The sequence below is a fragment of the Mycena indigotica genome (assembly GCF_014461135.1).
Source record: "Mycena indigotica strain 171206Taipei chromosome Unknown Mind.scaff0007, whole genome shotgun sequence".
NCBI lineage: Eukaryota > Fungi > Basidiomycota > Agaricomycetes > Agaricales > Mycenaceae > Mycena > Mycena indigotica.
This window is the reverse complement of record NW_023503006.1, coordinates 113259-138785: the sequence shown is the minus strand read 5'-3', so window position 1 is coordinate 138785 and position 25527 is coordinate 113259. Positions and strand designations below refer to the sequence as shown.

Below are 25527 nucleotides of genomic sequence, written 5' to 3'. Positions count from 1 at the left end.
GGACGTGAATAGGCGCCTGAAATTGGTCGGCGCCTCGCCGGAGCATGGCGAGGTCGTCGGCGGTGTCGGCACGCCCCGCCTTGAGCGAAGCAACTGTGAGCTCGCGGTCGGAGTTTGGAGCGAGTATCGACCATAAACCTGCGGCTGCGTTGAGCTGGGAGCCATCCAAGCAGTTTGCGCACCCCTTTTGACCGCGAAAAGGGCGTTCATGATGGTTGGTGTGAGGTGAATGCGGCTGGCCTAAAAAGGAAATCGTCTTCCTCTTCTTTCCCTCATCTGTGCGCCGCCTGGTCTTTCGATTCCCTCAACTGCGGAGCCGCGACGGTGCACATTGTTTCCTCATGAGGGGCCCGAGTAGCGAAAGACTGTCGCTCTGAGATGTGCTGCGTTTGACGCTCGCGCTTCAGAATCCGAGTGTACGAATGGACCCACTGCGCCATGCTTTCAACAGATGGGGGTTCTCACTTGGTGATCTCGTACTGCGTGCTAGGTCCACCTTCGTGCCTCTTTTTTGACCCTCCCCAACAGAACACGGCTCTACACTCAGGCTCCCGATTTACTATTCGAAAGCAATTGAATACTCCCCTTCCGCCTCCCTTTCCTTACGCGCTTTTTAATACCTCGGCACCGGATGTAGTTGTTGACGACAAGTCTAATGACTAGGACCGGCGCCCTACTCTCCGCAATGCAATGCAGAATCCAGATACTCGACAAATGTGTCAATGATATTCTAAGCGTAAAGGCCTCGCGTATGGTTTCCACCAAGGTCAATCGACATGGTCACCGGCCTTGAGCAGCTCGTATACCGCCTGCCGGGTCATTCCGGGTGTCCCCTCCTCTTCATCTTCCCCTTCCTCCTCGTCTTCCCATTCTTCTTCATCTCCCTCCTCGTCTTCCTCTTCCGCATCCTCTTCCGCATCTTCGCCCTCCGCATCTTCCTCTCCTCCATCCTCCTCTCCATCATCATTCCCCTCATCTTCCTCTCCCTCTGCCTCCGCCTCCGGCTCGTCGCTCGGCGGCGCCGACCGGTACAGCCACGCGCCGTCCTCCTGCTCGCCCGCCTCCTCGTCAATAAAATCCTCGAAATTCATATTCGCCATGTCCAGATTCGAAATCATGCCCCACGCCTTCTCCCACGGGAGCCGGCACGCGCGGAAATCGTCCGTCATCTTCCCCTCCCCCTCCTCCCCGTCCGCCGGCGGCGCGTACGTCTGGTGGCACACGAGACACGTGCCCGTCTCGAGCCCGCGCTGGTCGAGCACGGCCCAGTGGCTGTTCGACAGGTCGATCTTCTCCAGCGCCTTGCCGTTCGCGCGCACGAAGGTGTTGATTTCCGCCAGCGACATGCCCGCGCACTCGCTCGCGGCGATTACCGGGGTGATGGGCAGCCGCGTGGGCTTGCGCGCCTTGGCCTTCGAGGGGAGCTTCTTGGAGCTGAGGAGGATCCAGCCGAACTCCGGGGGGAACTCGGAGTACTCAAAGTCGTGCACATATAGCAGCGCCCGGTTGAGCGTCTAACAAACGTCAGAACGACGGTCAGACAGGGCAGAGGAGAAGACCTTGGGTGGCGCTTGCGGAGCGGTGAGGAAGATAGCCCAGTTCGTCATGGTGGAGGAAAGGGAAAAAAAAAATCAGACGATCGATCGGCGGTGGTGATCCCTATTTGTACCTGCCGTTCCGCGCACCGTATATCAACGGATCGAACACGACACTGCTTGGCGTGGGTCTTCGCCGACATCGTTGTCATCCAAACACCAATATGATTATGATACATTGTGAGTAGTGCTGGCCTATTATGATATTATTATGCCAAATGCATAATAATAATATAATAATATCATAATATGGTTCTCAGCAGCGTAATATATCCATAATATAATATAATAATAATAATTTGAAATATTATATTATAATTTTATTATAATATTTCATAATATATTATCCTGCTGCAACAAACTTTCAATATTTCCAACCTTGGTTTGTACTATAGAGTTTAGTAGTACTATTGTGTAATGCTCTATAGTAGTAGCTTATCTAAATCCCTCTATTAGATTGTGTTTAGAAAAGACCTTTCAGTCACATGTCTGCAGTGAATTGCCTTATTTGGAAACTGTGACTACATTATGATATTTATAGGATGTAGAGATAGTGTTTTTGTTCAGGTTGACCATTCTCTCAACCTAGTTGTTAATAGTCAGATATGCAAGTCTTTCTCAACTGACTATTATCTCCAACAAGTATGAACTAGCCTTATGAATTATCAGCTATGAGACCATTCAAGGTAGACAAATATGACTAGAACAAGAATACAAGTAGTACTAGTCATTGTACAAGCTGGTTTTGTACAATGTTTACCAGTTTGGAGCTGATAGCTGATATCTAAGTCACTTGAATAATATATTATAATTTATTATGCTAGAGGCATAATAATAATATAATAATAACATAATATAATATAATATTGAATAATAATAATATTGATTCCTGCCACCAAGCATAATATAATCGTAATAATAATAATAATATGGCATAATAATAAAGCGTAATATAATAATGGCCAGCACTAATTGTGAGGATACAAATTTGCTCGCGCTACAGGGGGAGATATAAAAACTAACAAACATCCAGCGCAACATCGGCCTGCCAGACATCCTCGAAGGTGTTGACGAGGGCAACGAGGTACATGTGCTTGAACTGCACACAGGCGGGAGAGATCATCCATTCAGGGGAGGTGGGCTGCTCGTATTGCGTTTTCTGAGTTGTTGTCAGCCAAAGTAAATCCGGCCCGGGGCAGGTCGAGGAACAGACCTCGAACCAGCTCGCAAAGCTTGTCGCAATCTGGACAGCAAGTGCGACGCGCGTTATCGGCGCGCCGCTCGGGCTCACAACGGGCATCGTCCGACACCACTCGACGTGTCCGTATCCCGGCCACTGCCTCGGAGTCAGCAACCTAGTTGAAGCGGGGTAGCCTTCTTGAACTCACGATGATGCGAAATACGACCCGCTGCAGGCCACTCGGCGCCAGAACCAGGTCGGCCGCGCCGTGCATCGGGATCGCAGTGCTCTTCAGGCGCAAGTCGCGCATTGACACACCCTGGCCCGCGCGCTGGCCCGCGTAGTCGAATGAAACCGGCGGGAGTTGGCGGTGCGCGGCGCCATTGGTGCGCCGCCAGCCCTGGGCGGGGGTGTAGGGCTGAGGAGGGACGCGGCGCTTGGTCGGGGAGGCGAAAGACATGGTGTTATCGAGAGTAGAGGAGGAGGAGAAGTGCTGGTCGGATTGGCTCGGGCTGGAGGAGTGAAGAGCGGCATAGGCGAGGCCAGGTTATATACGCCGCTTTCGAGGAGCTTTGAAGGTATTGGTGCGCGAGCCCGCCTTTCTATGCGCACCAAGGAGTCAAGGACAATGGGCCGCCAGGGTGGTTGACGACGCGGGCGACATAGGGATCGCATTCGCGTTGGGGCGCTCTTTGTCTGCGGGCCCGGCCATGCCTTGATTGCCGCGCGGTGGAAACGAAGTCCTCGAATACCGGCGTCTTCGACGGTGCATGTAGAGCAGGGCAGACTTCGAGTTTGCGGAGGAAATGCGACGCATTGTTGACGAGAAGTTACTTGCGTGAGCCTAGTAGAAATGCGTCCGGATGGGCGAACTTGAAGCATGCTTTGGCAGCGGAAACAACGCCTCATGCTGAGGATGACGACGAACGACAAAGGACAAAAGGCGCCACGTGTAGCCACGTGTCCGCTTTCACCTCAAGCGGAGGCCCGGGGAGTTGACGAATAGTGACGTCGGTCCACTATCACGGTTAATGAGTAGCTGTCTCAAGACGCAGAGGAGGCTTGGTGGAGGTTGAGGGCAAAGTCGTTCCAGCGATCAAGGCCTGACACCCACGTGACACTAGGGCCTTAGCAAATGCAATCGCTCAGCCCGACCAACGCCGCGGCCGCCGTCGGCCAGATACCTTTCCCACGAACCACGCTTAATCCACGTCCACCACTGGCATGTACCTCCAAATGCTACCCGTCACCGCCGTCGTGGGCGGCGAAGAGTGGGAATGGCTGCACAACATCTGGCTTTCCATCTGGACGTGGCTCCGCAATGCCACATTTCATGTCTGGGCCTGGATGCAGCGCGCTTGGGCCAACAGCCTCGCCTGGCTGAAGGAACATGTGCCGGCGCTGCTCGAGTTGTGGGGCGTCGTTACACAACCACGTAAGTCTGCTCAGATTCATGCACTCCCTTCGCTATACCATAACTCTCCGGGCAGTCAACGACAACCCGGCGGTAACGCTGCTCGTCTCCGGCGCTATATTCCTCGGCCCCCAGGTGCTCCTCTTGCCCATCTTCCTTGTCCAGCTGCTGTTCTACGGTATCCTGACTCTCTTCGGCTTCGGGTTGCACGGCATCGTGAGAGGTTTGTCGCATTTCCGGAATTGCATAACTCCATGACACGCAGTTTTGCAGGCTCTCCGGCTGCAGCATACCAATCCCTCGCGTACGGCGGCAACACCCCCGCTGGGTCCCTCTTTGCCATATTCCAGTCCATCGGCATGAAGTACAATGCGGTCACCTTGAGCAGCTGGGTCTTCGCAAGCGTCCGGCTCCTGGCGGGTGCGGTTTTCGTGTACATGCTGTATGTCGTATTGCATTGAAAGCGCAGAAGGCGGGAGTCCAGAACAAGCACGGAGATGAACGGTATCCAAAACGAGAAATCGAAATAGTGAATATAAAACACTTGAATAAGTCGAAAAGGGCGGGATGGGTATATAGTAGAAGTATGCATATGGCAAATGTATGAAGAGCCAAAGTAAAGTAACGAACGAGGATCTAAACGAAATGTCCATCATGATCAGTTGGTGCAACTTGAAGTCGTCGTATTAGCAGGGAATACACTTGCGAATAGTGGGGAGGGAGATGATCAACTGCAAAGTTGTGGAGAGGTGCATAAACGGCGATGCGAAGATGTTATGCATCACCCCCGAGTGACCTCCAAACATTCAAATTCTTCTCGCAAGGACTTTTGCTGAGCCTGGTATTAACCCATAGAATCCCAGCAGAGTCAATTTCCGCAGACGATGGCCATGTTCGGGACTTGAAGCGGCAGTTCCGATGGCCATTCAACCACTGTACCGAGCAGCGGATATCCTTCTCGTCGAATGATGCACAGCCACCGGAAAAAATGTGGTCGCCACGAAAATGGAAATGGGAAAGGAGGGAAGGGGACAGGGTGAGCGGTGGTAGTGGAGTACATGGTTGGGATGCTGCTTGTCCACCCCCGTCGCGTCTTAGAAGTAATCGAAGACATCCTCCGAGTTGGCAGGGGAGCAAACGTCGATTTTTCAGGTTGTCGGGGTTTATACGGAGCGGGCTTGCAAAGCACAATGATGACGCACTGGAAGTGGCGAGAAGATGGCATTGTCGACGTAGTGCGAGCGTGAACTGGATGATTAGAGAACGAGAGCTTGAGGGTGGTATCTGCAAGAGTCGTTCTCGTTCTCGTGTCGATTGTCGTTGTGGTCAACGAACGATGTGTGCACACGTCCGTGCCATAGATGTAGAGCGCAGTATTGGGGTAGGGAATAGGAGAGATGCATTCGCCGAGAGAAGCAGGAAAGGGAGTCGAGCCAATGACCAACGGCGAAGGGAGTCACCACGGGGAGAGAGTTCCTTCAGGGAGCAAGGGGATCTCTTTTGCCTGCCCGGAAAGCCGAAGGGGCCGAAGAGAAGGGCTCAAGCTAGTCAACTCGTCGACGGTGGTCAACACCAATGCGAAAAAGATGAAGCCGGCACACACACCACAAAATCCCTAACCCAAGCTCAACCGCCGTTCTCGTTGTTGACAGAACACCCACTGGTTTAGACCACAGGGTTCACCCTAGCCCTCGTCCGGGAGTCTGTGAAGCCAACGTCAAAAACAAAAACGAGCACATCTCGGAGTAAATAATTAACACACCCGGAGCATTACGGTTTAGCCGCTTGGCCCCCGTTCGTGTTCAAAGGAACACGGGCTATGGTCATGACTTTGGCATGGAGAGAATCAGGAGACTGGGCTCGGTGAAGGAACATGTAGATGAGGGAAGAGGAAGTGATTTTCCTTATCCAGCCAGCGTCACGGTTATTGGCTTGGCGCTAACCGTCATGAAAGCCGTGTTGGCGGTCAAGAAGGGTATGCAAACAGACATTTGTGGCTTTATACTGAGCATAACTCGAGCTTTTCGTTCAATACTCACTCGTAACTCTCCTCAAGGTCTGCCAACCGAGAGCGAATTCACAGTCGCGATGCTGAAAGCGGGGGTCGCCGACACCACAAGCGACGACGCAATGCTTTCTCGACATGGCGAAAACCAAGCTCAGGCGCCAATTCATGTGCTCCCCACAGAGATTCTGGCCGAGATCTTCTTGGAAGTTTGCGTCAACGACATTCCGCAGGAGCAGTACTCTTTCTTTGAATGCAGCCAGGTTTGCGTTCGTTGGCGCCAAGTCGCACTCGAAACTCCCAATCTCTGGTCCAAGATCAACTTTACCACGTCGAAATTAGTGGCGATATGCGTCCGGCGGTCTAAATCCAGCCCACTATTCGTTGAATGTCGTTTAATCCACTATTTCGTCATCCAACAACCAACCATGCCTCAACGCGTTGGTGCCGTCTTGGAGCTTGCAAGAGACCGCATCAAGGAAATATGTCTCTACAGCCGCACTCAACATAATTCGCTGTTGCAAGCGCTACATGGCGGGTTTCCGATGCTGACCAAAATGTCCATCAGCGGGGGGATCTTCCCAAACTCCTCCTCCGTTGGCACTGAACGCGATTTGCTGTACCCAACTCTTCATTTTCTTGATCTCAATGGTCCGATATACCTTCTTTACCACACGGGCTGCAAGCTGCGCACTTTGAAACTCGTTTGCAATCTCACTTCTGCACTCCTCGATGCTCTATCGACCCTCACCCAGTTGGAAAGTCTTACAATCCGTCTGATACCTATAACCCAATCATCACTCGCCCTTCCGTCAATCCCCCCGCCCCTCCCCAATGTTCATACCATCTTCATCAATGGCCCGGACCATTTCTGCGCTTGGATTGCCTGTGCATTCTCACTTCCCAAACTTGTCAGGTGCACCGTCCAGTACTGGTCGTTGCTACATGCATCTCAAAGTGATCTTGATTTGGTACTCAGAACACACTTTCCCCTACATGCACGAGGAACAGCTCTTCGTTTCCGCCGTACCTTGGCGGCACGCCATACCGGAGAAGACGGTGATATCAGCCTCTACTTCCCGGAGAATAACGCTTCGACGGGCGGACGCGAGCTCATATTGTCTTGGCACGAACACATGTTTCCGCCCTCAATTTCCACATTTTCCCGCATCCTTCCATTGGAATTCACGGAAAATAGTGGAACTATTAACCAGGATGTGTCGCTTTCTCGGGTCTGGCGCTCGGTCGGAACGTTGTACCTCGACAACTGGGTCTTGGCCTCTGAAGCCGATCGCGAAATCTCGCTTTGGATGGATATATTGTGGTCATTGCCGGCGCTGCATTGCATCAAGCTCAGAGGGTATACGGAGGGAGAAGTCGATGACTGGAAGGAGCTCGTGGCTGGCATTCCTGGGGGAGATAATATCACTTGGGAAATAACCACAGCGGAATACCAGTGGGGAGACGAGTACTTAAACGAGACCTTGTGAACTAAGTATACTCTCATGATATCCATCTTGATATTACCTATGAGCAAACATCATCATTCTAAATGCTCAGCCTATTGGTGCAGGATGTGGGCTGCAAAAGTCGGAACTGTTGGAACAGGACGGCTCGGGGGAACTCGCTCGGGACGGGCCACTCGAGGACAAGCAGATGGCGGGAAGAGAACAGGTTTATTAGGAGACTATATGACGCTTATATACCTACACAGGGGCTATGGTCTGGGCAGTAACCGGCGAACAACGCGGTACGCTCCGCATTTCAACACTCCCACTGAGCGTGACGCGCTGTGAGCTCCTTGTATTCCATATGCATACTAAGCTCCCACTGGTGCAAAGCTCCACCACCCAGCACTGCAGCATACCAAGTTGACGGCGGGGGGGAACAGGTCCGGGAGCAAAGCGAGGGTTCGATTCCAGTCCGTCGAGAGATTTATCATATCCGGTGCCATATGCGAACTCCAGTCGCTTTCGAGTCGGTCGGGACGTACGGCATGCTCGGCGCATCCGCAGTGGTCAGTTCGGGTACGGGCCCATCGCAATCCCTCGGCGGGTCGATGGGTACAGGGGGAAACAATTCCAAGACGGGGACTTGCGGCGCTACCGGCGCCGCAGAGGTCCGGCCGAAAGATCCGGGTTCCGGGGGGTGCCTTGCAGCATTACCGGGTTCGAGCGGGGTATCGGGGGTCCAAGAGCGATCAGACGGCGTATGATCGGCGGGTGAAACAATGGCCGGGGATGGGCAGGTCAGGGTCCATTGGCTAGGGACGGCAACAGGGACGGTGAGGCGGCTGCCCGAACGTGGGGTTACGGAGATAGCCAACGAGGCCGGGGGGGAATACAGGGCTTGCGGGCGGCGTGGCAGCACAGTAGGCCGAGACATACTCGGGCCGAGACAGAGGTCATCGAAGCCATTGCCATCAGGGGCTCCAGCAACGGCGGGGTACGAGGGCCGGTGACTAGCGGCGGGGGTTACAGGAGCGGCGCAGGCAGGGCTGTCGAGGCTTTCGGGGCCCATAACCTGTTGGAACAGGACGGCTCGGGGGAACTTGCTCGGGACGGGCCACTCGAGGAGAAGCAGATGGCGGGAAGAGAACAGGTTTATTAGGAGACTATATGATGCTTATATACCTACACAGGGGCTACGGTCTGGGCAGTAACCGGCGAACAACGCGGTACGCTCCGCATTTCAACAGGAACGGCTCGAGGAATATTTCCTTCTTCATTAACAACTCGTTCACATCATGCACTTCCATCTTTAGTTTCTTTCGTTCATGTGCACGCGATGAACTGACAGCAATTAAAGCTACTATAGAACATTGAGACCCGGGCAAAACAGTCTAAGAATACCAACCATTAAAGACTTCGGGTTGCTCGTCGAAGCAAATACTTGGCATAGCGCGGCAGCGGCCACCTGTTCAGCAAAGAGGCGCTGTCTTGCTTGGCACTGCGTCCCCAGCTAGAATAAATTCCGTTCCGCTGTCATGAATTCATCAGTCAAATGCATTGATTGCCGTGATCGTCCTCACTCTGTTCTCGACCCTCATGTCCGTTGTGCCGACGAGCACTGTGGAAGTACTGGCTTGTGCAGTGTTCGCCAGAAGAACGGTCGATATGTCCGGGATTGGGGGAGCACGAATGAAAGGATTTCGGAGGGAAATGAGTGGAAGAATTCGTGTAAGAGTGAAAGTGAAAGTGAATGTAAAATCGCAGAAACTCGCTCCAGTCGTGAAGCTCGGCTCGGGGGCTCGGGGACTCGAAAGGCGCAAGAATCTGGTGGTCGGGGGCTCGATGTTCACTAGCAACTTGCCCTCGGTGGAGCAATCTCGGCACTGGTTGCGAACTCGGTGGTGGTTGAGGTGTGAGGAGTTCTATTAAATGATGATGTAGACTACAAACAAATAGCCACATCAAATATTGATGATGGGCATCCTAAAGTGGAAACTACCTCATATGGAAATTCTACGTAAGAGACATTCCACACTTCCACAGTGGGAGGAACTTGAATCTCGACCTCGAGATCACCGGAATGGAAGTGGGAATGGATCGGAAACCAACAACGAAAGTACTCAGCCAAATGGACACACGGTTGGTTGCGAGAGATGAGCGTGGATGAAACACGGCGGGAGTGTGTGAGTTGCCATCATTTTGTCGGAAAGCGCCGCCAGAGTGTCGGGATCAAGCTTACTCAAGGTGGTGATCATCTCTGTGAAGTGGGCTCGAAGGGCGTTGTCGAACAGCAATCTTTGAATTAACTGCATTGATTTGGCTTGTTGACACTTGACGCACGGCATTAGCATGCGTGGCTGGTTGGTTCGATGCGCGTGACGTCGGCGAGGGGCGTGGGAAATCGGCGGCGCGATCTCGGGATGGGATGAACTCGGATTGAGCGGGCCGGTGTGCTCAGCAGCGCGAATCGGCGGAAATGGAGAAGAAGTCGGCTCGGATGGCGTTGGAAGGCGTGTTGGACGTCGCGCAAGCGGTTGTGGTGGTTCGGGACGCTCAGAAACGCGAAGCGCAGCGTTATGCGCGGAAATGAGGTGTCCAGCGACTCCACCGGCGTGTCGCGTCATCGGCAGCGCAGATCCATCAGGCATCACAAGCATGCCTCGTTCGTCAAGTCGTGCGAGCGCTCGACGCAAGAGCGTGCGCGTGCGCGGGCAGAAACGGAAGCTGAGGGAGTGGGAGTTGCTCCGGCCGCAAACGAAGCAGCGGCGCGATCGTGGCTTGTTCAGGGCGGCAGAACGCGGCGATTCGGGCGTGGGAACAACGCTCGGCGCTCGGGCCTCGCTCGCGGAAGTGCCGTGGACAGTTCTCGGCGAGTTTGGTGAAGCAGAAGGCGCAAAACGCGCAGAATCGAGCGTGGGAATCGCTCCGGGAGCTCCGGCCGTGATCGGGCTCGCTCCTCGGACCGCATTTGGGCGCGCGCGGCCAGTCGCGGGCACGTTGTTGATCGGAACGGCCATATAGAGATGGCCGACGCCACTTGTGAGAACTCTGGTGTTGTTCGCGGGAGATCTCCGCGCCGCGTGTTGTACATGTGTGATGGGGCTCGTTGCAACGCGGGAACGGGCAGGGAAACGCGTGGTGGGCTCGAGAGTGAAGGATTCGTCGTCGGAGTACATGGAAGTGAAGGAAAGAGCTCGAAAGTGGGGGAAGGGAGTGTAGAAGATGCAAAAGACACACGGACAAAGCTTGTCTCGACCAAGGAAAGCCCGGATAGAAGAGCTTTCCCCCTGCGGTGGTCACCACTGTGGAAGTACTGGCTTGTGCAGTGTTCGCCAGAAGAACGGTCGATATGTCCGGGATTGGGGGAGCACGAATGAAAGGATTTCGGAGGGAAATGAGTGGAAGAATTCGTGTAAGAGTGAAAGTGAAAGTGAATGTAAAATCGCAGAAACTCGCTCCAGTCGTGAAGCTCGGCTCGGGGGCTCGGGGACTCGAAAGGCGCAAGAATCTGGTGGTCGGGGGCTCGATGTTCACTAGCAACTTGCCCTCGGTGGAGCAATCTCGGCACTGGTTGCGAACTCGGTGGTGGTTGAGGTGTGAGGAGTTCTATTAAATGATGATGTAGACTACAAACAAATAGCCACATCAAATATTGATGATGGGCATCCTAAAGTGGAAACTACCTCATATGGAAATTCTACGTAAGAGACATTCCACACTTCCACAGCACCAGTCCCGCACCCCCGGCCCCCAATGACGCGTCTCCTCCATGCATTCACTGTGGTCGAACCATGCCATTTTCATATGAGTTCCTGTGCGTCCCTTCCACCCGTGTCTTCGCACCGTTGGTGGTCATCCATACATAGGCTCGAGCGCCATTTAGCGCGGAACGAGCAGTCTCGTCTACGTATGGCCAAGTGCGTGTGTCTGAGGCTAGCCGCTTGAATCTGGCACGTTTTTTGGACGTCTCCACCCAGAAAACGAGCCGCGCTGAAGGACAAGACGGAGGGAGAGCAAGCCATCGTGGCGAAGCGAACCAGAGAGGCACGCGAGCGGTATCGTCAAAAGTGCGCTCTCTTTTTCTCCAGTCTCACATCCGGTTGATTTGTCTGCAGAAATCGCGATGCTGTAGCGGCCAGCGAAGCAAAACGCCGCGCTACTATCTATATCGAACGATATGGGGAGGTGGCATATGGCGAGTACTTGGAGAGGCGAGAGAAACGCCGACTGGCGCAGCAAAGGGATTCCGAGTGCTGAGTATGCATTTTGTAGCAAATGTCTTTGGGAAAGATTCGTGCAAGTGTTTATGCTTGTATTGCACAAGGGCGACAACGCGTGTAAGGGGGGGAAATTCGGAGGAAGATTTGGGAATGTAGATATGATCGTGTCCAAAACAAAACAATTATAACGACCATTGGCCCAAAATATGGACACTTACGGGTGGCCAATATGGAAACCCCGTTTGACCCAAATAGAGCGAGTCCCCACATATTAGGTGTCAATAGAGTAGCAAGCAGCAGCTTTACTATTGATTCGACCACGTCGTTGAGTCGTCGATAGCCTTCTCCTCGAGGGTGCACAGCCACAACTCGAGTCGAGTGGATCAATGGGATGAGAACGCCGCTCGTTTTCCCGCTACATCCTCCAAGTATCGTGCAAGAATACTGAAGGGGCAAAGTAGTTCTTGGGTCCTGTCCTTCGTTAGGACAATGGCTGGATGCATGCGAGGTGGGGGGAAACGAAAGCGAGATATTATTGCCGAAGTGTCGTGACATTGAATGCGCTAGAACTCTGTGTCGGACGAGACCACGAGTTCCAGGTATTCGCAAAGTGGTGGTGGAGAGGGGGTCGTAAAAGCGAGGATTCAAAGACAGCATCAGCGAAATGCACGACAGCGGAGGGCCCGGCGGCACAGATAGATTGAGGGGTTGTGATCCTTGGGAGTAGCAAACCACTCCCTTTCGCCAGCGCTGAAGACGGGAGGGGGAGGGGCTGGACAAGAGTGAGGCCTGTCAAGACGGGGTCAAACAGATGCAAGGAAGCAAAGCAGCACGCGCCTGTAGACCTCAAAAGCATAGCGTTTCCCCGCTTTCGGGTTTGCGAGCATAAGCGCTAGCGCTGACAATATCTGAGACGAACTGGAACCAACAAGTTAGAAGGAATCCGGGGGGAGGAAAGCTATCACACACCGGAAGAGATCAAGATATGGATCCTCCTAATCTAACATTGACCTGGGGGCTGTATTCGAGACAGATTACCAGCCTGCCCGAGTGAAGAGACTGTGAATGTTCAGTTAGGGAAAAACTCAGAAAAGACTGCCAGGTAACCACGCACGGCTATTCATAGGCCGGAAGGCCCAGCACCATTCAAAGTGGGGAGTGTCTTCTGCGCTCAGCTCGTATATCCCGCAAGTTCGTCAGGGGGAGTGCGCTTGATGCACGACTTGACCGCTATAACTTGCCACGTTGGTTGGCCAGGCTGAGCGGGACGGCAAACTTCGATGGTAGCTTTCTGCAACTCCTGTGAGGAGAGAGCGCCACGATGTTGATTCGGAGGGGCAGGACACAGGCAGAGAGCAACGCGGCAACGACGAGGAAAGAGACAAGAGGTGATTGCCTTTTTCGGTCGCCGGTCAGTCTTGGTGCCGACCGTCAATGAAGGCCGTGAAGGCGGCCAAGAAGAGTACGCCAACTGAACCCAAATTCTGAAGCTATCTACTGAATGTAATTCAAGCCCTGCGTGCAATGCTGCCTCACAACTCGTCTCAAAGCGCAAAAGCCAATGGCGAACTCACCGTTTCTATGCTGCAGACGGGAATCACCGACGATGCAGACGACAGAGCCATGCTCAATCGGTGTGGCGAAGAACAATCTCAGGCGCCAATCCACGTTCTCCCTCCAGAGCTTCTGGCGGAAATCTTCATAGAAACGTGCGTCCAACGCCGTTCCACAGGGGGAATATTCCTTCTTCGAATGCAGCCGGGTGTGCGTCCATTGGCGCCAGGTCGCGCTGAACACACCTGCTCTCTGGTCCAAAGTCAACTTTTCCACCCCCAAATGGGTGCAAATATGCGTCCGGCGCTCCAAATCCAGCCCCCTCATCGTGGAATGTCATTTGACCGATTTTATCCTCTCTCGCAAACAGCCAACAACCCCGCAACGAGTCGGCGCCGTTTTGGAGCTCGCGAAGCCGCGTATAAAAGAGATTTTCCTCTACAGCCACGTCTCTGACGATTCCCTATTACGAGCCCTCCGTGGGGGGTTTCCGCTGCTCACGAAGATGTCGATTACCGGGATAACTGCATATTCCACGTCCATTGGCCACAACCGTGAACTGCTGTACCCCAGTCTTCGGTTCCTGCATCTAAATGCGCCCATACCCCTTCTATACCACACAGGCCCGAAGCTCCGCAGTCTGAAAATCGCTTGTTATATCGACATGTTACTACTCAACGCCCTATCTGTCCACACCAACCTCGAAGAGCTCACCATCTATCTCTTCAAAGCCTACCCAGACCCAGTACTCCCCGAGCACCCGACACTCCTTCCAAATCTCTGGTCTATCGCCATTACTGACCACGCGGACGAGCCACACTGTGCCCAGCTCATCTGCGCGCTCTCCCTCCCCAAGCTCACTTGAACGCTGCTTTATGCAGTATTGGCAACAGCCAGCTTCCGCCCAAAGCGACGTCAATGCCGTTCTCCGGACCCACTTTCCGCCCACAGCATCTCAAGTTAGCCTCCGTTTCCACCGCGAGGAGTTTGGCTTGGCCTATACTGCGAAAAATGTCGACATCGGCCTACGCTTCTCCTCCCAGGACGGTTCAGCCAACATCGGCCATCGCGAGCTCGTGTTCGCCTGGCACGAATACCCCCTGGTTCCAACCGCATTTTCCGTCAGCCTTCCCTCTCTGCCAACTACAAGCCGCGATATGCCGTTCGCACGGATAATGACCTCCGTCGAGACAATTGTCCTGGATAACTGGGCCTTGGCATCGGGAGAAGAGACTTTGCTTTGGCAGGATATACTTTCGTCGTTGCCGGCGTTACATTCCATCAAGCTGAGGCGGTATGAGGAGGGACAGATTCAGAAGTGGAATGAGGTTGTAGCCAGCATTCCAGGCAGTGATGCTGTTGCACTCGACATGATTGCTTTGGGAGACACCTTGGACTGGGAGGACTTCAAAGAAACTTCATGAACCATACTTTCATTTGATATCGAAACAAATGGTTGTTATTGTGCGTTGAAAAATAGGAAAACTTGAACGAGATGAAGGGTATTGAGAGAGTAGTCCATGCAATAAGAAGCGATCACATCTGTAGCATCACAGTAAAGCCAATACGGCTAGCCTGACATCCGCATCCGGTTCTAACAACCCGACTTCTTTGAATAGTGCGACCTGCTCAGATCGTGGGAAGAGCATCTCTTGTGGGGGCATCGGAAGGTAGTTTGCGCGACGGAGCTCCTCCATTGGAATAGCTCCCAGCGATCGTCGCTGCAGGCCAAACACGGGCTCGACATAGGGCATGGGTGTGGGTTTGACGGCGGCAGCGACAGAGCTGGCCAACCGTTTTGCGGCATCGACTGATCGTCTGCGAATACGGGATGGGTGTGGTGGTGAAGAAGGCGACGATGGTGGTGAGGACATGTCAGGAACTGATACCCGACGGCCGCCGAATGGTACGAAGCCCGTTGCGGGGAACAACAGCGCGAGTAGAGTACGATGCGAGCATATTTGGGTTAATGTAGCTGTCGTTTGGGATGTGGTAGTGGTTTGGGTTAAGGATATGGCCGACTCTGGGGCAGCTTTTATAGGATTCTTGAGCGGATAGCGGAATTTGGGGAAGATGTCTGCGACCGGTCCGCTGACGTCATGTCTCAGGCAGCAAAATGTGGCGATGCAATCGAGGGAGACTTTTCCGAGACATTCGAGGCTGTGGCGAAAGGTTCTCGTTGGTAAGAAAAGGTCGAGAAGGCGATCTAACCTGGGTGAAAAGATCAATGGAGAGATGCTAGGAATACACACCGGTGTACATCGGCATCTGGAGTGACTGCTGGCCCACGAGTTCCAGCTCTTTAAGCGTTGCTCACAAAAAACGAGAGTCGGCAACCGTGGCATGAAGGACGACACAAGTAGGGCATTGTTGCAGGAACTCGCAAATTGGGGGCGGGAAAGGACGCTCTCGCGGTCGGACTGGTGTTGCCGTTGGTGGTGCCCTTGCAAAAACACGGGGGGGGGGGAGTCTTTGGATACAACGAGTTCTTTTTGTCATGCAGTGGTCCGATATGCTGCGACAGGAAGGACCAACGGCGGTCTTCCAGTTATGTCCGACCACAGCTACATTCGTCTTGTAAAGCTGACGAGTGGATTTGTCAGACAGTACAACTGGAACAAAGCTTAATAACGCACTGAAGCCCGCTATAAAAACACGGTCCATCCACCACCCCTTGAAGCTCGAAGCCCCAACCGTCTCAGCAGTCTCTGCGTGAAGCGCGCTTCATGTCGCTTGACAAGGAGGAGATACTAGTGCGAGACCGGGAGCTGGTCTAGTTAAGATGGATTGGAGGGTTCGGGTGGCTTTGTGCTCCATGAGAACATGGAAGGAGCGCGGTTCGGAGGACATACCGATGCCGCTCAGTAGTCCCAGACTCCCAGCATAACCCAGCGTAAAGCCATCCATCGTTGAGGGCTTCTTGTTACTTGGAGAGACCGCATATGACGAAGACAAAGGAGGAATGAAAACATGCATGGGCTTTCGAGGTGGTGGTTTGGAGGAAAGCCTGGTCACGATGTGATCGACACATCCTCTCTCACACACTCGAGTGTGTGGACTTCAGTAGCCACTCAGTACGCTCTTATTATTGACAAGACACTTCCTTGACTCCCCTTAGAAACTATGCTGATAGCGGCTTCACCCTTTCAAGAAATCCTTCACACCAACACGGTGCCAACTGACGAGCAATGCGACGAGATTCGCGCATATCTGCAGTCCTACAACAGCAGACTTGACGAACTGCACACAGAGGTCGCTAGACTGGAGAAACTACTGAGCGTGGTCATGCACGAACGAGACGAGCTCACCGACTTTCTTGCTTCCCACCAAGCGCTCATTTCGCCGATGCGGAGGATTCCAGACGATGTCCTTTGCTTGATCTTCCTCGAAACCCTCCCCGCTCATCGCAACACCGCCTTGGATGCTAAAGAAGGCCCAATGCTTCTCGCCGGTGTCTGTAGTCATTGGCGGGCACTGGCTTTGAGTACCCCAAAACTATGGTCGAAAATGCATCTCGTTATCCCTCCTCAAACACCGCAAACAATGGACAAACAAGACGTGCTGGTATTGGAGATGCAGCGCTGGCTCAAACGAGGCGCTAATGCTCCCTTGGATGTATCGGCGCAAGTTTCTCATCACTATCACCATCTTGGCGCGCCTCTGGGGAGTCCGACCGATCCATTACCACATCTCTCTCAGTCTGGCTCGGCTTCAATTCCTCGATATCTTGCCCCTCTACTCTCGGTATGTCACCGATGGCGCGACATAAAGTTATCAGAACCTTCTGTGGAGGATACTGTACTATTTAGACCTTAAGTTCAGCCGGTCTTACGCATTACGCGCTGAACTTACAGGGTTAGAAGTTCAGAGGGTCATCTTACACATTACGGATTTGCAGAAGTTCAGTTCAGTCCTCGGGCCAAGTTTGCCGAAGGTTGCGAGGGGGGAACTAAGCATTTAATGGGGGTATTCTGGAGATTTTCACTACTAGCATCTTTGATTGCAGATCTAGTAGCCATACGCGAATCAATGAATAAAATTTTCTGCAGTCCCTACCTTGCCCCCACCTCCACGCCGACCATGTCTGACTCGTCTGACTCCGAGAAGGCGAATCCAGCCAGCATGACATCGAAACCTTTCGTGGATGTGGCAAGACCATGAAGGAAGTGCCGCGACGCGTCCGTCGCGCTGCCAAGGAAGCCTTCTCCATCCCCCTACCCACTGCCACCAATATACTTCCCGCACCTACTCTTCCCATTCCCGAATTCCTACGGTTCCCACTCCCACTAATCACCCCCATCGCCACGGAAAAGAAGCCTACCGATGTGGAAGGGTAGAATAGACTATTCGTCGTTATCCTACATTGATGGCATTGACATGTACAGCTTCTTGAGCCCCTAGTATTTAGTTCCCCTGTAGTATTTACAAATATTACGCCTTCTTACCTCCCACTTCCATCGCGTCTGCACCCAGTGTCTCCAGTGTCCCACAGCGGACAAGGTGCCAGTGAATAACTCCTATTCCCTCATCTCCTTCCACCGACAGCACAAACAACCCACCACTTCTGACGAACTCCCGGTCCCCGCTTGGACCGCTTTCCACTTCTTCAGTGGAGCCCACCGCGAGGGAGGGTTCTTCTATTGAATCCTCTCGGGTTACTATACTGCTGTCACCTTCCGAGCTTGCTTCAATACTATGCGAGCCGCGGCCAATTCTACCACGAGCTTCGAGTTATGGGTACGCTCCCGCGCTGCCAACCACTCTATCTTCCCGCTCGACTACTCCCGCGAGCCCATCGTTGTGCTCTACGATGCTCTCGAGTCCACCCCTGAGCCATTCCGTGCCAATTCCGAGTCTTGCCCCTCTTTGCCGCTAGGGCCGGATCCTCCTGGACGCCAAGCCAACGTGTCAATTAACGGAAATCGGGCCGTGCTTACCGCTTCCGTGTCGATGCCGTTCCGTCCTGAGACGTCAAAACCCCGTTCGCGCCGTTGCTTTGTTTGTGCACGTACCAACGCACACACACTTGGATTTCTGCACTGCCCCCGCACAAACACTCTCTTACACCGGAAACTCGTTCGAATCAATGTCAGCGGCCGTCTTGTGCTATATGACGGCAATCCACTTCCAATGACGCGCCATGCTGGTGGAGTTGCTGGTCATCTTATTTCGCAGTACAACCGAGCATTACGACCTTCCGAGCGTCAACCTGCGCATTCCGAGTGTGTTCCAATACCCTCCGAGCCACACTTTCCCAATCCCTCAACTCGAGTCGACTTTCATTCTTCACCGCCGAGGTTCAATCCCAGTTCTCCCCAGGATGTACCTCCCAAACGAACTCGAGCTCGAACCATTGTTTCTCCATGCGCTCCTTGCCTTTCTTCCAAACTCTTCTCAACTCTCCAAGCTGCACTCCTCCAGTTGAGCTTTCGCAACCTTTTTGCGCAGATCATTCGTGATTTCGAGGCTCTCAACCCTGACGCTCTTCAAACCATACGCCAGCAACTTCTTATCGAGCCTCCATGCTACCAAAATCTCGATCCTCCCGCGGAGAGTTGTCCCTTTGCATGACAGGTTATGTCTATTCTACCTTCTTTCCCTTATGCATCGGATCTTGGGGGCAAGATCTGTAGTTCTCCCCACTGTGGAAGGGTAGAATAGACTATTCGTCGTTATCCTACATTGATGGCATTGACATGTACAGCTTCTTGAGCCCCTAGTATTTAGTTCCCCTGTAGTATTTACAAATATTACGCCTTCTTACCTCCCACTTCCATCGCGTCTGCACCCAGTGTCTCCAGTGTCCCACAGCGGACAAGGTGCCAGTGAATAACTCCTATTCCCTCATCTCCTTCCACCGACAGCACAAACAACCCACCACTTCTGACGAACTCCCGGTCCCCGCTTGGACCGCTTTCCACTTCTTCACCGACTTCTTCAGCCAGTACGAGCCGGACACTTTGGACAGCGGCACACTCCTGCGAATGCGTCATCTGCCAGTGCCCAACGAGAAGCTAGCTCGGCAGATCTTGGAATACAGTCGAGAGGCGTGGCTCGATGGGAATCGTTCTATGGTTTATGCCCATTTGGACGGGACTGCAAAACGCTTTCCGATGTGGGTTATGACATTCTGGATAGAAGTCATTGAGGCGAGGAAGGTGCGGGCTCGTTGGCTAAAGTCGTCCGACTTTATCAAAAGCGAGCGAGAACGGGCAGAACGGAGTGCCCGTGCAGACAGATCTTCTCGAGTCGAGCTTCTCGAGGAGGCAAAACAGTTGATTTCGATGATTCCGTGGTCAGCTGCGAAGCCAGCAGGCTTGTCGGATACGGAGCCTTTTCACAAGCTCTCTCGTCTTGTGGGACCCGCTTGGCTGTCCGATTCGCAGATCAACGATCTGTTGGAGTTGCTGCGGCAGAAGATTGAGGATGAGGTCGACGGAGATGTTGGCGCTCGGTTTCGGGTGAAGAGTACGGCATTCATGGAGACGCTGTTGAGAGCGTACGAGAAGGGCAGCGACAAATACAACTCAGACAGTGGATTTCGTTGGCTAAGGGAGATTGGAGACGAGTTGGCAGAGGACAACGGGACGCTGCTCACGATTGCACATCTGGGGTTTGTTGAGAGCGTACGAGAAGGGCAGCGACAAATACAACTCAGACAGTGGATTTCGTTGGCTAAGGGAGATTGGAGACGAGTTGGCAGAGGACAACGGGACGCTGCTCACGATTGCACATCTGGGCAAAATCGAAAACAATCCGCACTGGATATCGCTCGCCATCGAAGTTCTCCAACGAGCGAGTGCGAGTCTTATATGGGGACTCGTTCAAGCAACCTATACCGGCAAAACTGCGAGAGATTTGTGAGTGGTGGGTGCTGCTGCATTCGGGACGGGACGTACAAGTCGAGAGCTTACCCATTGGCCATCAAGACGATGGATTCTCTTGCGGGCCGCTAGCTATCAACGCCCTACAGCATTATGTTGACCCAGCGGTGTCGTTGACGAGGGTTGGAGAGAAGTGGATCGTAGCGAGGCTGCAGGCTTTCAATGCAGTCGCAAGGTGGACTTTGGAAAGGGTGAGAGGATTTGAATGTCGTTTTTGCCATGCTAACAAGTCCTTTAGCTTCAAGCAGACCAGTTCGAGGCGGAGATGGATGCAGAAGAAGAGCGTGAGAGTCACTCGGGTCACGGTCTGGCTCTTGACGACGACGATGACGATGGCCACTTACCCAGCTTTGGCCGACGTTAAAGCTCCGCACGAGTGTCAACACCCGCGGATGTTTGCACAGGTACCTGCAGGAAAACATCCGCAGGTTTGACATCCGCGGATACAGGTATCCGTTTCCCACGGATGCCAAGAGTACAGGTATGACTCTGGAAGATCTCAATTTTCATTATCTTCCATATATTTCAGTCACTACAGTCTTCTTATGCCCTGTGGTGTCCATATCAGTATATTACTGGATACTATATCCTATATAAGCTCTTAATATTGTCAATATACCTTGGTATCCTAATATTTTATTCAAAATACCTGTGGATAACCTGTGCAGGGACCCGTATCCGTGAGTACAGGTACCCATTTCCCACGGATGCTGCAAATGCAGGTATTGGGTTTGAAGCCTAAATTACCCGCAGGTAGAGTACAGGTATTTATCCGTGACACTCGTGAGAAGCCTTAGCCGACGTGAGGACGGCTCTTCCCATGCCTTCACCTTTCCCTCGACAACCAGATCTCGCCTGAGCCCATCCGTTCGAGTTTGAAACGCCCCAAATGGCATGACGATGCACCCACACCAAACGCGACACCTGAACGGCGTCGAATCTACAAAGACGACAGGGACCAGCTTGACGACAAGGAGGACATACCGGCGCCTCAACTCCTCTTTACGCAGGACTCGCCTTCGTCTACCAACAAGACGGCGGACGTTTTTGGGAGTACGTCACTCTCCGATGTCGATTTGCTCTCCCTTCCATCTTCCCCAAACTCTCTCTCTTTCGACCCCATGCCTCGACCCATTGCTCCCCTTCCTCGACGATCATCCCCAGTACACCAACGACCAACGCTGAACTGCCGAAGCAGAAGACGAATTCCATCTTGTCCTATTTCAGCAAGGAAACACCAGCGGAGAAGGAAGTTCGTCTTGAGCGCGAGCATCGTGAATATGCGGAGAAGTCAGAACGAAAGAAAGGGGAGATACAAAATCGAGAGCGGGTTGTGCTTGAGGAAAAGCGGGCAAAGAATGCAGCGTACATGAAGGCTTATCGTGCTAAGCTTCGAAACGAGCGAATTGCAAGGGGAGATATACCAAAACGTGGACGGAAACGGGTATGTGCTGGTGATTTCAACGTGCTTTCGTTCTCACTTCAGAACAGAAGTCAACTGAGGCCGATCTTGAGGACAACGGGGTAGACGAGCCCAACAAACGATTGGCCGAACACTCTCGACCCTTCCGCCAATTCACTGAGGAAGCTCGAGCAGACAACAAGCCATCTGGACGTAAACGCTTACCCAAGAATGTCCCTACCGATGCAGTACGAATTCGTTGGCACAACCCACTCATCTGGAAGCAAGTCCTGGTGGCGGTGGATAAGGTGCGGTGGCCGTGGCGCCCTTGCGACATCGTTCGAGAAGCACGCAAGGTCAACGGGCCTCTCTTTGGCCGACTTCGCGAACAAGTGGTTGGGCGATGGATTGACCGGAAACGAACGACGCAGAAGGGTGGTATTGTGTGGACAGAGGCCGTTGAAAAGGCATTGGCGCTGCAAAGCCGCAGCGCTAATCAAACGACGCGAGTCGGGATCCTGGTATGTGTCACTCGCTCCATTTAAATGAATGTTAACAACATTTAGACCCCATTTCCCAAAACACGACGCAAAATCAACACTCAGCTCACCTCTCTTCGCGCCGCTGGCATTCCCATCAATCTCCTTACTGCCCGCGGTCTCATGGTGGCTCATATCGAGCATGACGCACCCCACCTGTTTGAGAAGAAGGTTGGCTCGGGCAACACTGCTTTCCGTTGCTCTGAAAGCTTTGTTCGCCGTTACCTTCGAGAGGAGCTGGGATGGAGCGAGGCGACGAGCGACGAAAGCAGCGCAAAAGCTACCCGACAACCACGAAGCGATTCTCGAGCAAGCCTTTCTGCGAGAGGCTTGGCTCATTCGACAATACAACATTCCAGCTGCGTTGCGAGTCAACACCGACCAAACCCAGGTCATCTACACCCAGGGAAATGCGTCAACATGGAATACCCGTGGAGCAAAGCAGGTTGCTGCTGTAGGGCTCGAAGAGAAGCGTGCTTTCACGCTTGTTCCATCCGTCGCTGCAAATGGGAACGTTCTCGCGGCCCAGGTTATCTACGGTGGGAAGACCAAGCTATCAGCACCATCGGTCTTCTCCCGTGGGTATGCAGAAGCGACCCGTGCTGGTCATGTTTTCACCAATTCCGGCAACGACTCGTATTGGTCCAACCATGAGACCATGCACGCCCTCGTCGATAATATCATCGCTCCGTGCCCGAGCGCCAAAAGGCCGAGCACAATCTCCCTTCTTCCCAAGTCTCAATCTGGAAGATTGACTGCTGGTCAGTGCATCGCTCAGCGGATTTCATCAGCTGGATGCGCTCCAACCACCCAACGATTGCGCTTGTTTTCGTGCCTGGTGGATGTACAGGCATCTGGCAGCCACTCGACGTTGGGATTCAGCGCCCATTGAAGCTGAAGTTTAGAAAAATTTTGATTTTTTTGCACAAAAATTTCCTTTTTTGGAACAAATATGTAAGAGGTTCAGCCGCACTTTTTACGCATTACGCATTTGGGGGAGTTCAGTTCAGATGGTGCTCTTACGCATTACCTGAACTTAGGGTCTAAATAGTACAGTATGGAAGCACTTTCTCAGCTCACAGCAAGTGATGTGCCACAACTGCAGAATTTTCGCGTCGAATCGAATTCAGTTGGGGCTGGGCGGCAGTGCAATCTCGAATTGCTATCAACTCCTAGTCTGCGGGCATTGGACTTCATCGGCCTCTTCAGCGGTGTTCCTGACACGGTCCATTGGCGGAATATGGTCAAGCTGTCTTTGTATCTTCACGACACCGTGAATAACGTCCTCATTCCGTTCCCCTTTCCTTTCCTCGCCGGATGCGTCTCACTAGAACGACTTTCTATCACTTCATTCAGTCATGTCAACCACACACAATCAACTTTAGAGTCGACAACTCTCCCGAAATTGACGACTCTCGTTCTTCGAACAGCAGATAGATATGGCATGGACACAACCTTGACACCCCGGATGTTTGTGGATATGTCCCTGTTGCGGCTACCCCTCCTTCATACGCTTGACGCATCCGGCTTGAACCATGAAATGTCCCTCACTCCCATTAAGGCCATGGGGGGAATGCTGAAGAGAATGGCGTTCTCCCACGAGAATCTCACATCCGAGGGGGTGCTTGCTCGACTGAGGCATGCCCCGCTTCTCGAAGACCTGCATCTTGTCAACAATAGTTCTGCCGGGTGGTACCCCGACCCGAGCCCACCCGAACCCAACGGCGACCTTCTTGCACACCTTATTCCGGACTCTGAAACTCCTCCCATCTGCCCTCTCCTTGGTCATATCGTAATAATGGGGGCATGTTCCCTGCCCGATGAGCTACTTTTGCGCTTCATCCTGTCTCGGACCCTCCCGGACATTGCCCGGCATCCCGAGTATGCCCAACTCACCGCGATCAGCGTCACCTTCACGCGGCGAGCGCCAAATCGACATCCGCGCCAACGCCTTGCTGCGGGACGCGGTACAGTCCGACAGCCTGAAGCTTTTCTTGGGATACTGTATGCGGCACCAGCGCTGAAGCACATGGGGTACTCTGCTCTTCAAGGCACCGAGCGCAGTCCAGACACCTTCTGGAGAACGGTACAGCGTCACGGTCAACCGGATTGGGTGACGGACTTCGCAGCAAGTCGATGGTAAACACTTGTGTATCATGTCATCCCAGGCTTGAAGGGAAGACAGAAATCTCCCACCAACGCGAAGAAAGGGGAACATGCATTTCGATTTTCGCCCCACCAAAAAAAGCTCACCAATGGGATTTATTATGTATAGTAGGTACTTACCATAGTAGTGTGAGCAATACATATTTCATGAATATAGAAGGCTATGAACCAGCTACTGCCATGGTTATTGAACCAGGCGTATACGGGGTTTTTTTTAAAAAGATCCCTTGTAATTAGAATATTAACATTTTTAAAAAACATCAGTGATTTACAAGTCTTCCCCTCATTTTAATAAAATCCACACTGTCAAACTCCATATCTTTCTTGGCACCTTGGCATCAACAATTTTTTTCATCTTTTTTAGCCTTTCCCCTACTCAGTATTTTCCCCATACTTAAGGAATTTTCCACACGTCAGGTCTGGGGCCTTATAGCTACCACACTGCCCACCCTGACAAGGCTTTTCAACCTTTTAAACCTTTTTTTGATCTCTCATTTCCCTATGTAAAACCTGCCTTTTGGCAGGGGCATAAATTAGAGGCATTTTTTAAAAACATTAACACTGGTAATGAGAAGGCTTTTTTAAAAAAAAACCCGTGTACAGGTGATTGAACCTCGACCGCCTGCATCACCAGCCCGCCTGCGACGTATACCATCGCGATGCCAGCAGCAGCGGCCAGGAACCCAAGCCGCCAGCGCGCGGCGGGGAACTTGCCGTCCACGAGCGCGGCCTGCACCTCAAAGTATCTCCACAATCCTGTCGCAATATTCAGCATCCTCCGGCTAGACACTCGACGGGGCGGCCGGGAAACGAGTGCGGGAGCGCACCTAACGCCAGCGTGTAGAGCGAAAGCACAATCGCGCCCGCCGCCATCACCCGCCCGTGTGCTCCGATCCCGCTAGCACCCGCACTCTGGGTATCAGACAGCCGGGCAAGCTGCGTCAGCACTGTAATGACGGTTATATGAGGTCCAATTTAATAACTGATTGAAGCGCACCGACACCGGCAGCTGCGAGCGCCAGACTCGTGCGGACATATGCAAGAAATGTGCGCTCCAGCGCAAGGTGGTCGCGCGCGACGCTTCCGCGGTTTTCCAGGACCAGCGCTACGCGCGACG

The 25527-nt window shown here is 53.0% G+C and overlaps 7 protein-coding genes across 7 annotated transcripts; 4 read left to right on the top strand and 3 right to left on the bottom strand.

Moving 5' to 3' along the window:
• Positions 1-767: 767 nt before the first annotated feature.
• Positions 768-1607, bottom strand: MIND_00801500 (uncharacterized protein; the record flags this gene model as incomplete). The annotated part of the gene is made up of 2 exons (XM_037364694.1): positions 768-1514; positions 1560-1607. 2 exons carry the CDS (start codon positions 1605-1607, stop codon positions 768-770), a joined length of 795 nt encoding a protein of 264 aa, XP_037217936.1.
• A 1006-nt stretch (positions 1608-2613) lies between these two features.
• Positions 2614-3235, bottom strand: MIND_00801400 (uncharacterized protein; the record flags this gene model as incomplete). Its single annotated transcript, XM_037364693.1, has 3 exons — positions 2614-2754; positions 2809-2931; positions 2984-3235. 3 exons carry the CDS (start codon positions 3233-3235, stop codon positions 2614-2616), a joined length of 516 nt encoding a protein of 171 aa, XP_037217935.1.
• Positions 3236-3999: 764 nt separating this feature from the next.
• On the top strand, positions 4000-4650 carry MIND_00801300 (uncharacterized protein; the record flags this gene model as incomplete). The annotated part of the gene is made up of 3 exons (XM_037364692.1): positions 4000-4210; positions 4266-4412; positions 4463-4650. 3 exons carry the CDS (start codon positions 4000-4002, stop codon positions 4648-4650), a joined length of 546 nt encoding a protein of 181 aa, XP_037217934.1.
• A 1486-nt stretch (positions 4651-6136) lies between these two features.
• On the top strand, positions 6137-7684 carry MIND_00801200 (F-box domain-containing protein; the record flags this gene model as incomplete). The annotated part of the gene is made up of 1 exon (XM_037364691.1): positions 6137-7684. The coding sequence occupies one exon, from the start codon at positions 6137-6139 to the stop codon at positions 7682-7684; it is 1548 nt and encodes a 515-aa protein (XP_037217933.1).
• Positions 7685-9765: 2081 nt separating this feature from the next.
• Positions 9766-10821, bottom strand: MIND_00801100 (uncharacterized protein; the record flags this gene model as incomplete). The annotated part of the gene is made up of 1 exon (XM_037364690.1): positions 9766-10821. The coding sequence occupies one exon, from the start codon at positions 10819-10821 to the stop codon at positions 9766-9768; it is 1056 nt and encodes a 351-aa protein (XP_037217932.1).
• Positions 10822-13299: 2478 nt separating this feature from the next.
• On the top strand, positions 13300-14843 carry MIND_00801000 (uncharacterized protein; the record flags this gene model as incomplete). The annotated part of the gene is made up of 4 exons (XM_037364689.1): positions 13300-13327; positions 13379-13533; positions 13598-14202; positions 14249-14843. The coding sequence occupies 4 exons, from the start codon at positions 13300-13302 to the stop codon at positions 14841-14843; spliced, it is 1383 nt and encodes a 460-aa protein (XP_037217931.1).
• Positions 14844-16542: 1699 nt separating this feature from the next.
• Positions 16543-17756, top strand: MIND_00800900 (F-box domain-containing protein; the record flags this gene model as incomplete). Its single annotated transcript, XM_037364688.1, has 2 exons — positions 16543-17163; positions 17541-17756. The coding sequence occupies 2 exons, from the start codon at positions 16543-16545 to the stop codon at positions 17754-17756; spliced, it is 837 nt and encodes a 278-aa protein (XP_037217930.1).
• Positions 17757-25527: the final 7771 nt, after the last annotated feature.